At 38.8% G+C, this 14,192-nt stretch overlaps 1 protein-coding gene across 1 annotated transcript; it reads right to left on the reverse strand.

Annotated features, from left to right (window-relative positions):
- Positions 1 to 1,241: 1,241 nt before the first annotated feature.
- LOC148037501 (uncharacterized) lies at positions 1,242 to 4,098 on the reverse strand. Its single transcript, XM_087677312.1, has 7 exons — positions 3,632 to 4,098; positions 3,474 to 3,542; positions 2,153 to 2,327; positions 2,005 to 2,051; positions 1,845 to 1,913; positions 1,625 to 1,699; positions 1,242 to 1,535 (listed from the first exon to the last, which is right to left on the reverse strand). Exons 1-7 carry the CDS (start codon positions 3,980 to 3,982, stop codon positions 1,341 to 1,343), a joined length of 981 nt encoding a protein of 326 aa, XP_087533438.1. The 5' UTR covers positions 3,983 to 4,098; the 3' UTR covers positions 1,242 to 1,340.
- Between the last annotated feature and the right edge of the window lie 10,094 nt (positions 4,099 to 14,192).

Below are 14,192 nucleotides of genomic sequence, written 5' to 3' on the forward strand. Positions count from 1 at the left end.
TGAGCTTGTCAAGGTCCATATAGATTATTAGCCTATAGATTTTCTCACAAGAAGAGTTTACCTTTTGAACACATTAGACATTGCAAATTGTTAATAGGTAGTGGATGGTATCTTCACTTTTCTCTTATACTCCCATAAAGGTGCATTGACCTTTAACTAGCAAGTTGTAGGGCTAAAGGGCAATGGCTAATAGCCAAGTGGGTAGTCCTTGTATAAGGATACACTGTACACTCATACGTATAAGTGAACATAGCAAAGAATCAGGGTGCCATTCATTGTACCCACTAAGCTTTCTTATGCTTTTCTCTCTCTCAACCCTCTTACTCCATATCTTCTACCTCACAACCCACCATTGCTTCCCTCTCATTATTTCACAAGAGACTTTATTCAAATACATAAGCATTGATTATTGACCATAAATAATCCACTACATATATGGACAAGGATGATAAAGCTCAAGTTCTATAGGAAGAAGCAAGAATAATTCGCATATTCCATGAATGAAATAATGACACGAGGAATATTGTGTGGCTTAGATATGGGCCTCCTTAACCATCTAGCACTTCCCAATTTCCTAGAGACTTTTTTAAAGACCTTAAGAGTATTTCAATTACAACATTCTAATTTTACTACTATTTTAATATTTATGTATTATTTTCTAATTTAAATAGTTAGGTTATGCTCATAGATTTATGTTATTCACACGTTTAAGCCGTGTATCTAATAAATGATGGATGGTTTTTTATTAAAATATAATTATATGAGTCACCAACTTAGGAACTTTTTACTTATTTACATGATATGGAAAAATGATATGTCAAAAGCATTCTTACACAGTCATAGAGGTTGGGGAAAAGGCCATGGAAGAAGCCATAGAACTGAGGTGCCAAAAGAAGAACATTAGATTTGAGCTAAGGTTCTTTAAAAATAATGCTAGCCTAAGGGGTTGAAAGTGCACAATAAGGTGTGAAGCATATTAAATTTGAATGTGACACTTAGATCGATGCAAAACTTTATAATTATTAGAATTTGAAGGTGCATTAAAATTATATCACTTTCAAAAGTTGTGTCAAACACTATGAAAGAAAAAGGTAGGCAAAAAATATTACATCAAGTACAAAGTTTCTATCTCAAATGCCTTAGAGGAGATAAGTTTAGAGATAATTCATCGCTAGAAGTTGACTAATATTAGAAAAATGAGATGAAAATCAAATGAAACATTTCACTTTATATGAATCACATTCTTCCATTTTCCATTCTCTAATCTTGTTGTTAGTGAAAATTAATAATTTGACTGGTTTTGAGGTATTCTTTGCCCTAATAGACAAGAAAATCATTAACTACTTTACACTTGATGATGAGGTTTGCAAAGTGCTCAATGGAGCTCCTCTCTTCCTATGTACAAAAACCATCGTTGAGGACCAACTCATTCTCCTCTCTTGTCGTTCCAATGTTTCCCAAATGGTTTGGTTTGTAAATGGTCTTGTTACTGTAATCACTATTGAGCCCTCCTTCATCAACACATTTGCACATTCCTATATGAATGGATAAGAACAAGAATGAGTATTTTTAATTATGGATCTTCAAATAGTTATAAGCTTAAAATTATTTTAAAGCATTGTACCTCAAGTTTCTCAAAAAGCACATCATTAAAGCAAGTTGCATTTGTAAAGACCATATCTGCATCACCCCAATCCACCTAATCACAAAAAAGTAAATATCACATTATTTTTCTTATTTGCCCCTAGTGGATCAATATGAACAATCAAACAATGAACATGAAACCACTTTGAGATGTAGATTGGCTATGCTTTTTAAAACTCATCAATTAGAGAAAAAATCACCTGAAGGAAGTTTGCACATAGAAATTGTACTTGTTGATTTTGCTTAAGAGGATGAAGATGTGGATGGATCTAGAAAAAAAAAAACCTCAAGCATGTGATGGTAAACAAATCATAAAGTAACCATATGGATGTTGATCCGAAAGTGCAATTGAAAGCATACCTCAATCTTGTAAAGTTGGAGTAGTTCTTGATTCATATGATGCATGCCTGAAATATTCATTCATCAACAAATTTTCTTATCCATGAAATCATTAAGTAGTTGAGCGCTTGATTTCATTTTATAATTTTCAAAAAGAAGCTTCACTCACTAGACAAAATTTCCACTCCACATGACTTCTTAATGTTTGTGTGTAGAAGTGCAGCTGCAAACACCACACGACCAGCTCCACAACCAAGGTCATAAAATATAATCCCATCATGCTTTTGTCGATTTACCAACGGAACATACAATGACAAAAGGTTCTCTAAAGCAATGAAGCTTATCTGGGAAAGCCAATAGATATGTCACTAAGATATCTCTAAAAATACATATCATCATAGAAATTAGGTCTTCATTCAAGTGAATCTAGTGCTTGAAATATGATTGAATTGGCAATAGAGTATGTCTCTTATTTCAGGTTTGAGCATCTTTGTTACAACAATATGATTGAATTCGCAAACAGAATTAATCCTATTGTTATAGCAAGATGATTGAATTAGCAATAGAATTATATCTCTTATTGCTGTAAGCACCTTCGTTAAAGCAAGATGCAGTTGGACTAAGTTATTCTTCTTTTCCTTCATTTCAAGTATATATTTAAAGAAGTAATTTCTTGCTAGATGGTGCAAAAATCTCTTATAAATTGAAAATGCATATTACAAACATCTACTTAGCACAAAGATAGAATTTAATTGTGCTCAAAACTTACTCTAGTTATGTCAATTCAAGGATTTGGAAATACTCTTAGATGTAGTAATTTGTGATAATGTTCTCCATTATGCCTTCTTGTGTAAGCAGCTGAAACACCCCCATTAGTTGAAACACTCCCATTGTAACGATGTTCTAATTCACATGATAATGTAGATTTTCATCATGACAACCCTAAACACACATATGTTGCTAGTGATTAGGAAAACCCTAAAACTTCTTATACACAATATTAGACATGAAATTCATGGTTAGCCTAACATGAAGTGTCATTTGTCTCCATAATAGGGAATGCCAAATGAGGCTCAAACAATTGGTCAATTTTCATTGTCAAATGATTGCAATCTTGGGTTGAGTTGGCTAAAAAGGCACATACACCTACCACAAATTATTTGCACATAATTGTGCCCAATCTGATGTTGGTTTGAACTATCTCAAGTAGAAGAAAGCCATGATACTCCATGAATCTCTCTTATCAAATTGGATGGCAAAATGATGTTGATTGCCTAATGATAAACTACAATATAGCTTCTAGAGTAGTTTTAAACTCAAATACTATATGCATGAGAACCCCTTCTCAACAATCTCTTAACAATTACTAAGTATTCAAATGAGCCTAGCACTCTGCACATGAGGCATCACACATCATCTCTACAAAGACCTTATACTAAGAATGACCTTAAAGAAAGGCATGATCCAAAGGAGGTAGAGGACTTGAGTACCTCTCCATAGACAAGATGCTTCATGTGTTGGCTCTCTTGTTGAGCATCCAAGGCCTTTCTGCTGGCAGCCTGCAATCAAAAGTGATATATGAGAGAGAGAGAGAGAGAGAGAGAGAGAGAGAGAGAGAGTGTGTGTGTGTGTGTGTGTGTGTGTGTACTCGCCAAACTGCACCGGGATGATCACGATACAAGTATTCCAAGAGCTGGAAGACCCTGCGTTTGGAGATGGTCTCTGTGTTTATAATCTCGTTATCAGGATCACCATCACCATCATCAGCATCTCCTCCTCCTCCTTGAACACTGGCATGTTTCTTGTTCTTGTTCTTGTTGACAGTCATATCAAGAAGAAGATGATGATGGTTGCTGTTGCCGCTAGCTCTGCCTGCATCGCTGCCTGTATTGTTGCAGAGACGCTGCATGCGAGAGCGAATGGACAGAAGACGCTCGGCAGCCCGAAGCTCGCCAAGAGTGCCGTCGCTGCCGCTGCTGCTAGTGCAAGCCTCGCCCATTGCACATGCGAGAGAGAGAGAGAGAGAGAGAGAGAGAGAGAGAGCGCGAGCCAAGAAGATTAAACTCGGCCCAGCCTTGAGACGATGATCCTTTACTCGCAATCCATTACCATGGATGGCTTTATGAGCCAAGTGTAGAAAAGAAAGGTGCTGTAGGGTAAGAAGGCGAATTGTGTGTGAGAGGGTCTAGAGATAGGTTAAAAGCAAAACCATGTTGGACCGCTGATAGCAAAATCTAGATGTGCAAAGCCCTCTTTCATTGAGCACACAAGGGAGACCAACAATTGCTATGATAGTTACTGAAATATTGCCTTGCATGATGCGGCTAGTATGGGGGCTATGCCATCAAAATCAACCACCACTGGTTTTGCCAATTGACAACACAACAATATGTTGTGATTATGAGTTGGCTTTCAATACCTAAGCAAAGCAAGAAAACTCTTACAGAAGATATATATTTCTGCCTTGCAACGTCCATGTGCTTAAGAGATTCCCTTCTAGCAAGCTTGTCAAATCGATGGGATCACCTTCATTGTGGCTCTCGAGGCTATCCAGAACCTATCCACCCACCCAGCCTCTCTCTCTCTCTCTCCCTCTCTCTCTCTAATGATCTTTGTGTCATCCCAAGGTAAATGACTAGTTATTGACTGGTATGGATGTAAGAATTTAACCTCAAGACTTGTTGATCACCATATGTTTAATCTATTAACTAAGCAAACACATGTGTCTCTTGCAAACTTGAAAGGTGCACAATAAAAAATGGGACAGTAAAAAAGCCTACAATTGATGCTTCCCAGTCATATGCTATATTTAAGAAGCTTTGATAGCACATAGGAAACATGAGAGAGCAAAGGTTGTGTATGTAGAAAAGTATAGCTAAAGCTTGTAAAATGAACCAAAAATTGATATGCAAAATAGAGTATTGCATATATGCTTTTTCAAGCATATGATCAAGACAAACCACCAATCATAGATTTGGTAGATCCATGAATCATGTAGTAGATTTGATCCACCCCCTATGCACCTCCCCCTAAGAAATTTGGTGGGAAAAGCTATGTCACAATAGGCCCTCCAAATAAGGACTTGGTATAGTAATTACTTTACATATGCATCTAGCCATGCTAGTAGTGTGCCAACCTCCTCTATGTTTTGTCTCTAGCTATTTGGCTACACTTGACCTCCATTTAGTGTTGAAATCAAGACTTATTAAGTTAATGTGTTGCTCATAATTGCCTTCTTCTTATATGGGGGGCTCACAAAGATAGAGTCACCAATGATCAACATAGTCACACAAGGGGTGGAGCATTGATCTCCAAAGGTATATTATGTTGAATAATGATGATTAGAGTGGAAATATCAAAAAGAAAGGAAAGATTTTTAATTTATATCTCTACCATATTGAGAATTACATTCAATGTACAAATCCCTTGTCATGCTACTAAGGATTACCTTCATCAAAGACATTAGACTCTTGTAAATGTCCTTTCATCTATTTATGAGTTTTTGATGACCATGTACATTGCAATTATTTTTAATAAAGTTATTAAAATTTTGATTGTGTCTATTCCTTTGTTGATAGGCCTCAAGTAATATTTTTGTGCTTAGTAATGTGATTTTTCCTTGTATTGGTATTTAATATTGATAATAAATCATAATCCCCCAAAGAGTACATGCCATGCATTAAGAAATTTTTCTTTACAAAAAAAATAACAACATTATTGAAGGGAGAAGCCTAAGTGAAAGCACGAGCAAGCAGAAGCAAAAGAGGTGTGAGCTAAGGCAGATGGAGCAAGAGAGCAAGAGAGAGAGAGACTCAAGATGTGGGAACTCCAACAGCCACAATGTGTGACCAGCCTTCCCTTTATTCAAATGTCATTGAAATAATAAAGAATAAAGTGACAGTGATAGGTGCCCAACCACCTGCAATGTGCAAGTGGTGTGGGTATTGTCAGTGTAGTAATACACTGGTGGCTAGGCACAAGTGCCTTTACTCCCAATAACCTCCCAATTAAAGGAAAATGTGCCTCGAGTGAAGAGGGAATAATAAAAAAGTGACAAAATACAATGTATACATAGAGTACAATAGGATGAGGAATAGAGGTCATCTCATCCAACTCCCATCAACTTCCTAAGGAAGGCAAAACACTCTGCTAAGAGACTTTTCGTGAGCAAATCTACAAGGTTTTGGTGAGTTGAGATCTTGACAAGGTCAACAGACTTGTCCTCATCAATGACCTCTTTGATAAAGTTGTATTGCACCTCAATGTGCCTCATCTTCACATGAAAGATTGGATTCTTGCCTAACTGGATAGTACTCATAGAATCCGAATGCAGTGTAGGGACCAACCAGTCACCATACCAAGGTCTAGCCTAACTAGAGAGCCTCCTTGCATGTCTCAATGGCTACAACATATTCGGCCTCTACAGTAGAGAGGGCCGTGCATTTATACACCTTGGACATCCAAGAAATAATAGCCAAAGGTGGATTTCCTACTATATGTATGTCCTGCATAATCAGAGTCAATGTACCCTATGACTCATGTATTTTGGCCACCATAACATATGCACATATTTGTTGTGCCCTTCGGGTACCTCATGATATCCTTAATGGCATCCCAATGCTGCCTACTAGGTGTATCTATATAGTGTGCCACAACTCCCATTGCAAAAGCTATGCCAAGACGAGTGGCTATCATGGCATACATCAAACTGCCCATTACAGATGCATAAGAGATCTTGGCCATCTCATCCTTTTTCTCATCAAAATGTGGACAATTTGCCTAGATCACCTTCACATGAGAAGGCAAGGATAGCCAATAGGCTTAACATCTTGTATATGAAACCACTCAAGGACCTTCTAGATATACTCCTTCTGTGATAAGTAAAGGAGCCCTTGAGAGTGGTCATGTGTAATGTACATCCCAAGAATATGTGAGGCTTGTCCCATATCTTGCATCTCAAAGCTCTTCTTGACCTGACTTTTCAGAGTATCCAGCTCATCAAGAGCTCTCCCAGCAATCAACATGTCATCCACATAAAGTGCCAAAATCAAAAGGCTGCCATCATGAGCCTTTTTTGTGTATAAACATGGATCCATATCATTTCATGCATAGCCCTATGGATGCATAAAAGCATCAAACTTGTGGTACCATTCCCTAAGTGCTTGCTTAAAGCCATAAAGGCTCTTTCTCAATCTGCATACTAGGTGTTTCCTGCCTTTTTCCTCAAATCCCTTGGGTTGTTGCAGTTTTCAACTAAGCCTAAGTAACAACAACTTCAGAAATACCTTGGTCCTTGCACCATTGTTTCCACCATATTTGAGCCTGGCCAACTAACTTAAGTTTGGGTATCATTGCTTGATTGATAGCAGCAAAAATAGAGAAATAATTGTCCATCGACTCAATCCATATCTCCACCTCTGTTGTGACGTCTATCCCTTCTCCACCAAACTCAGGTGGCTTAATTTGCTTGAGAAGGAATTTCTTCTCTTGCATGTCAGCATTCGTGGGCGCAGAAGGTACCTGATAATCAAGCCATACCATTTAGGTTATTCTGTTTAAGATATATCTATGAACCATACATTAATCAGTCACAAAAAATTATGAAGTTTTGCTTTGATACCAACTATAACGTGCACGCCTATTGGCTGTCCAAGCATGTTTTTAGTGGTCCATCGAGAGACAAGTCTAAGCGACACCGCCCGACACTCCCATGGAATGTCACAGGGTTTGTCACCTAGGGTTTTTCGAGTTCGCCTAGCAACGAAATGCCCATGGCCCAAGCCCACTAGGATCAACCTGAAATCTGGGTTCCTAAGGGTCAAGGTCTCCTGACAACATTCTAAGTGTCAAGTTTTGGACATCCTACTTTACGCAGAGATACCCAATCCGAAACATATCCATATTGCACTTGGTTCAAAGAGAATGTGAAACGAGAGGGATGCACTAACCTCTTTTCCCATAGGGCATAGTCCCATTTTGGTCCCCTAAAATGGTACAAGTCAGGTTTTAACCTCACGATACTTAAGGGTCGAAAAACCTTGTGAGAAGCCTCCCAAATTTCTAGGACCACCCTACCGTAGGACCCAGCCCTGTGGGGGTTCCGCCCACTTGCTTCCCTTGATAGCTTTAGTTTTCTAATCATATCCTACCACAATTATGTGTGAAATTTAAAACCAGCTTCTTTAATTAAGCCTTTAGGGACAAGGTTCGTTCGCGTAATTTATAGCACAAACATGAATACAGAATAAGCAATCCTTTGACAACCAAGTTCAAACAAATTCCTTAACTTATCTTCACGTTAATCTTTGTCTCCTACCCATACTGGAGAAATTATGTATCCCTCATGTCCAATAGAAGTACCCAGTCCAAATCACATGGCACCATAATTTCCATCCATGATCTAGAATAGGATCTTCCAGCACCCTAGAATTGGGCTCATGGTAGTCTACAACTCTGTTCTGGACTCGGAAAGCGGTGTCCAAAGCTCCACTAACCCCAAGAGACCTAGGAGTGAGACACAAATTTCTATGGTTGGCCATTTCACCACTCGACCTTCAGCCCATGACTCGAGCAGTGCCCTCTCGAGGTAATCTGCGGTGCAATCTTGGAGATGATCCACCTGTGCAAATATCCTTTCTTAATTAATCCAATTAAAAATCAAGCACAATCAAGGTAATCAGCCTAATATCATCTTCCAAGGAAACATTCCTTTATTTCCCATGGCAACTTGTTATCATAGACCCCTGCCATGCATTTACCATCAAGCACAAGCACTTGGAATAATCATCCAGATCACATTCCAATAATTAGGCTAAATGCAAAAAAACATTTAGGATGATATTAGGTCAATCAACAAAACGGTGATATCTTTTCCCAACATTGCGAGAATAATCATGATAACCTTGCCATCGCATATTTGCTCTCCCCCTTGGGATCAAAGAGCAATTCTATGTAAAATTTACCTAACACTCCTTTCTTTGGCTCAAGCATATATTAGGGTTTCAAACATTGATCATGACGTAATTATTATTATTCACTTTCATTGATTGATAACCTAGCCTTCTTCTCAACAAGTTCAAAAGTGTCGGTCGACTTAGGGTTTCCTAATCCCTAGAGTTCTTGCCTTTGAGGCTTGGAGATGTTGCCACATCTAGCCCAATTCCCAAATAGGATTGACAAACATAATCACTATCGGATGGATCTCAAGGTATTGTAGTATTAATCCTAATTATTGTATTCAAATACAAGGGTTTGTGCAAACCTCAATGCATCATATGAGTAAATCTTCGCTCGATCATCTATGGATACGGAATAATTTTCTAAAATCCCCTATGAGCTCATTAACTATTGAAAAACAATTCAGGTTACTTGTTAAAAAGAACTCATGCACATGCCAAGCGACATACCCTATGTCTCAATGAATAGTGAAGATGGCAATTAATACCTGGATATTCGGATATGAATTATCCATACCCAATGTTGTATTTGTATTCATTGAAATGCCCTAGCCGGTGGCTCCATTGTCAAATGCAGGATTACCATTGACACGAGTCTCCCTCTGTTGTTTGGGGGTCATACTTTCGGCTTATGAATCTCTCTTTCCCTCCTCCTCTTCTTCTTCTTCTCCTCTTCTTCTCCCCCCTCTCTCTCTCTCCTTCTTCTTCTTCTTCTCTTCTTCTCCTCCTCCTCTTCTTCTCCCCCCTCCCTCTCCCTCTTCTTCTTCTTCTTCTTCTCCTCTCTCTCTCTCCCTCTTCTTCTTCTTCTTCTTCTTCTTCTTCTTCTTCTTCTTCTCTTCCTCTTCTCCTCCTCTTCTTCCCCTCTCTCTCTCTCTCTCTCTCTCTCTCTCTCTCTCTCTCTCTCTCTCTCTCTCTCTCTCTCTCTCTCTCTCTCTCTCTCTCTCTCTCTCTCTCTCTCTCTCTCTTTCTTTTTCTCTTCTCTTCTTCTTCTCCCCTCTCTCTCTCTCTCTTCTTCTTCTTCTTCTTCTTCTTCTCTTCTCTCTCTCTCTCTCCCTCTTATTATTATTATTCTTCTCCTCCTCTTCTTCTTCTCCCTCTCCTCACCTCTCTCTCTCTCTCTCTCTCTCTCTCTCTCTCTCTCTCTCTCTCTCTCTCTCTCTCTCTCTCTCTCTCTCTCTCTCTCTCTCTCTCTCTTTTTCTTTTTCTCTTCTCTTCTTCTTCTCCCCTCTCTCTCTCTCTTCTTCTTCTTCTCCTCTCTCTCTCTCTCTCTCCCTCTTATTATTATTATTCTTCTTCTCTTCTTCTTCTCCTCCTCTTCTTCTTCTCCCTCTCCTCCCCTCTCTCTCTCTCTCTCTCTCTCTCTCTCTCTCTCTCTCTCTCTCTCTCTCTCTCTCTCTCTCTCTCTCTCTCTCTCTCTCTCTCTCTCTCTCTCTCTCTCTCTCTCTCTCTCTCTCTCTCTCTCTCTCTCTCTCTTGCAGCATCTTGGCCCTCCTCCTTTATTGTGATTGGGGGGGTTTATATAATGGGGGAGAGGTGGTATTATTGGAGGGGCATAGTGGAGTAGTGGTGGCGGTGCCGCAACGAACTGGGACTGGTGGTTTTGAGGGGTGGTGGCCTCGACATTATTGTCCTCTTCTCCCACTTCGTCATCTTCATCTACTTCATTGTCTTCTCCGTCATCATGTTCCTTCTCCTGTCATCTCCTTCTCGGCTCCCTCCCCTATTGGCATCACCACACCATCTTTCCTTCTCGCCACCTGTTGTGTCCCCCCCTCCCCACTTGTCGTCGGCAATGACAAGGGGAAATTTTTTTCTGATTAGTTTTAATTAAAATAGAGGGTTTCCTGTTGAAGTGGGACATTACAATAAATAAGATCAAGTTGTTTGTTACATTCTTTGCATAGAGATGCTTAAAAACAAAAAACAAAATCATGTGGGAAATAAGATCAAGTTGTTTGTTACAGTGTGAGCAAGAGGTAATCTTTGATTGATTGATGGCCTTAGTTCTTGTTTGTGAAGGGACAAGAGGAAGAGAGATGAGGAGGTAGTTAAGAGTCCAAAGCACTCAAAGGAGGAGAGGCAAAAGCAAAAGAATTAAAAATATTGAAAGGATAGGCAAGAGATAGAAGAATTCAACCAATTCTTCAGAGAATCCCTCAAAGAATTGCAAAGAGAACATGTGGAATGCTTGAAGGACCAAGAGAGCCTACTCTAAGGCCTACAATAATCCTTCTTTGAGGACATGCTAAGGAGAGGAGAGGAGTTTACGGGGAGTCTAGGAGTATAATGAGAGAAAAGAGTAGAGAACTCTAGTAAGGGAAAGTGGAAGGTGGTGGAGGGCCTAAGCTTAATGGATGTGGCAACATCCCCTCACGCCCTATAGGGAGGTCTACAAGAGCTTAGGAGAGAGAAAACAATAGGAAAGACAACCATGGGGGGAGGTAATCCAATAGTTGGAGAAGCCCACAAACTAGAGGAAATAGAAGAGATGACCAATAGCTACTAGGGAATGCCAATTGACAGGTTTCCCTAGAAAATTCATGTAAATAATTATTATTGAGAAAAGGCCCAAGCTCTAAAGGTGAAGCATCATGAACTTTAGATGCAATTGGATGCAACCATAGAAAACCATAAAAGATTTTTAATACATACCAAATAACAATACCATGAGTTACAAAAACAGGTTGATGATAAAGACCAAGAATTAGAGAATGAAAGTAAGCAGCTAGAGGATAGAAACAAAGGATTGAAAGGCAAGGGAAAAGCACTGAAAGACAAAAGTAAGGCACTAGAAGAAAAGTGTAAAGATGTAGAGGAGAAGAAAAGAGTTTTGGAAGAGAAGAACAAGCAAAATTAGAAGAGAAGAAAAGTGACAATAGAAGAAGAATAAAAATGAGGAGAGAAGCAAGTAAATGGAAGAGAAGAATAGGGAGTTAGAAAAGCTTAAAGCCCTTCTGCAACCTTGAAATAGCTTAGTAATAAGAACAGAAGGTCAACGTTGAGGTGGTTCAACTAACATTATATCTAGAGCAAGAAAAGGTAAGGGTAGCAACCCTTACATAGAAGATCATGGATAAAGAAGAGGCCTATAGCTAGCTTGACTTGGCCCTTATGGGCCTAGAAGCCACTTGTGAGGCCAACCTTAGTGAAGTTGTAACTAAGATAAAAAGAGAGGTAGAATATACCTAGACTGATGTGACTCATTAGATGGCCTAGAAGGCACTTGTGAGGCTAGCCTTAGTGAAGCTATAACTAAGATAGAAAGAGACGTAGAATGGACCTAGACTAATGTGATTCATTAGATGGCTATGAACTTGGCCAACTCACTCTTTTGAGAAAGCCATTATAAAGAGAAAGATGCATGTGCGAATATGTTCTCAGATTGCAATAAGAGCTATATCATAACCATGCTGCCACAATGTAAATACCATTGGACTATGTAGAAGAGTTGAAAGCAGAACTAAACCTTGCCATCGCCACCTTGAATGAAGTTGACTTACTTGGGTTGGGGGGGGGATAAGTGATAGATTTTGAGCTAACTAGGGAAAGACTAGAGACTTGTCTACATGCAAAAGGATATGAGGATAATGACCTTAGGTGTATGTGTCTATGTTATGGTTCCTTTCTATTAACAAGTACAAAGATGGAGGAGCTATCACCATTCACAAAGATACCCTCACCAAAACTACCAAAGCTTCATGATTACAATTAAAAAAGGGCTAATAGAAACACATGAACCAAATAAGTGACCCAAGAATAGTGGAAAATCTATGAAATGATGCTCAAGGTTCCAAGAGCTCCTTCCTACTAGAAGGTGACAGACTGCCCATTGAACATGTCCATAGGTTGAAGAAGAAGAAAGGAGGAGGAGGAGGAGGAGCCCCTACTAAAGCCTTGTATAAATATCAAGAAAGGCATTGATCTATCATAGTGGTGGCCTTTGACTTTAAGGTGCATGATGACCATGAGTTTAGAAGGCTAGTCCTCCTATGAACAATCATTAGCAGAAATGTGGACTCAATTTTGGGCCTCCCAAGAAATTCCACCTCATCATAGAGAGATGTAATTAAAAACCATTAGGAATTATATAAAATCCAAAATTTTAAAGTTTTCTCATTTTTTATAAATGCACAAATTAGTGTATAGATTTTAAGCCCCATATCCTTGTGTATAAGCAATAATCCCTCTTAATCCTAGTATATCCTTGAGATCCCACCTTTGATACAATCCATAGCCTTCCTTATGTATAAGCAATATACAAGGAAGGCTATCATCCACAGCCTTCCTTGTGTATGAGATGTAATTAGCCTCACTCCTAGTGTATCCTTTAGATCTCATGAAGGCATCAAACTTGTGACACCATTCCTTAGGATCTTGCTTCAATCCATATAAGCACTTATAGAGCTCATATACTAATTGTTCCTTGCCTTGCACAACAAACCCTTCTAGCTTTTGCATATATATATATCCTTAGGAAAATCCACATGCAAGAAATTTATTTTGACATCTATTTATATAAGTTCCATATCCTCCTTCTAAACCAATATAAGCATATGTAGAACGATCATCTTGATACTATTGAGAAGATATAATCAAGGTCTATGCCTTTCTTTTGCTTAATATCCTCAATCAACAACTTTGCCTTGTATTTAGGAAATGTATCATATGGAGATATTTTTAGCTTGTAAAGCCATTCACAATGCATGATTTTCCTTAGGCAAAGGAACAAACTCCTAAGTAGCATCTTTGACCACTTCATTGATCACCATCATCCCTAATCATATCATCAACATGAGGGTTCTCCACAATATATCACCATGATATAGCCAAGAGATGCAGTCTATCTCTTTGGTGGTCTAGAGATTCTCATTGATCATTTCACATTGGCTCATCACCCTATCTCAACTATCTTGTTGTATGTGAGGTCATCCACTTAGTTGTGGAATATCTAGCTCAATATTTCTTACCTATTCTAGTTGTGCATCATGTAGGATAAGTCATACATACAACTGTGATATGATGCCTATCCATTACCTTGGAATACTACCTTGTGTATCTTAACTTTCTTGATAGGTTCCTCATTGAAGATAACACCATGGTTGTGAACCATCTTCTTAGCTTCAAGATCCTAAAGAAAATATCCCATCTCATGTGAATCTCCATATCCAAGAAAAATGCACTTTTTGGATCAAGTTGGTTTGATTTTTCTTTTGAGATATACACATAAGCCTCACAACTAAAGACTTGCAACTA

The sequence above is a fragment of the Lygodium microphyllum genome, chromosome 4, assembly GCF_053477565.2.
Source record: "Lygodium microphyllum isolate KBCC chromosome 4, Lygodium_microphyllum_v1.1.10, whole genome shotgun sequence".
NCBI classification, from domain to species: domain Eukaryota; kingdom Viridiplantae; phylum Streptophyta; class Polypodiopsida; order Schizaeales; family Lygodiaceae; genus Lygodium; species Lygodium microphyllum.

Bases quoted from the DNA above. Each gene is read 5' to 3' on its own strand.
- LOC148037501 (XM_087677312.1), bottom strand. From the start codon at position 3,982: ATGGGCGAGGCTTGCACTAGCAGCAGCGGCAGCGACGGCACTCTTGGC. The intron at 1,914-2,004 runs GTATGCTTTCAA...TTTTTTTTCTAG, and splicing joins TCCAACTTTACAAGATTGAG to ATCCATCCACATCTTCATCC. The intron at 1,700-1,844 runs GTGATTTTTTCT...TTTTGTGATTAG, and splicing joins TATGTGCAAACTTCCTTCAG to GTGGATTGGGGTGATGCAGA.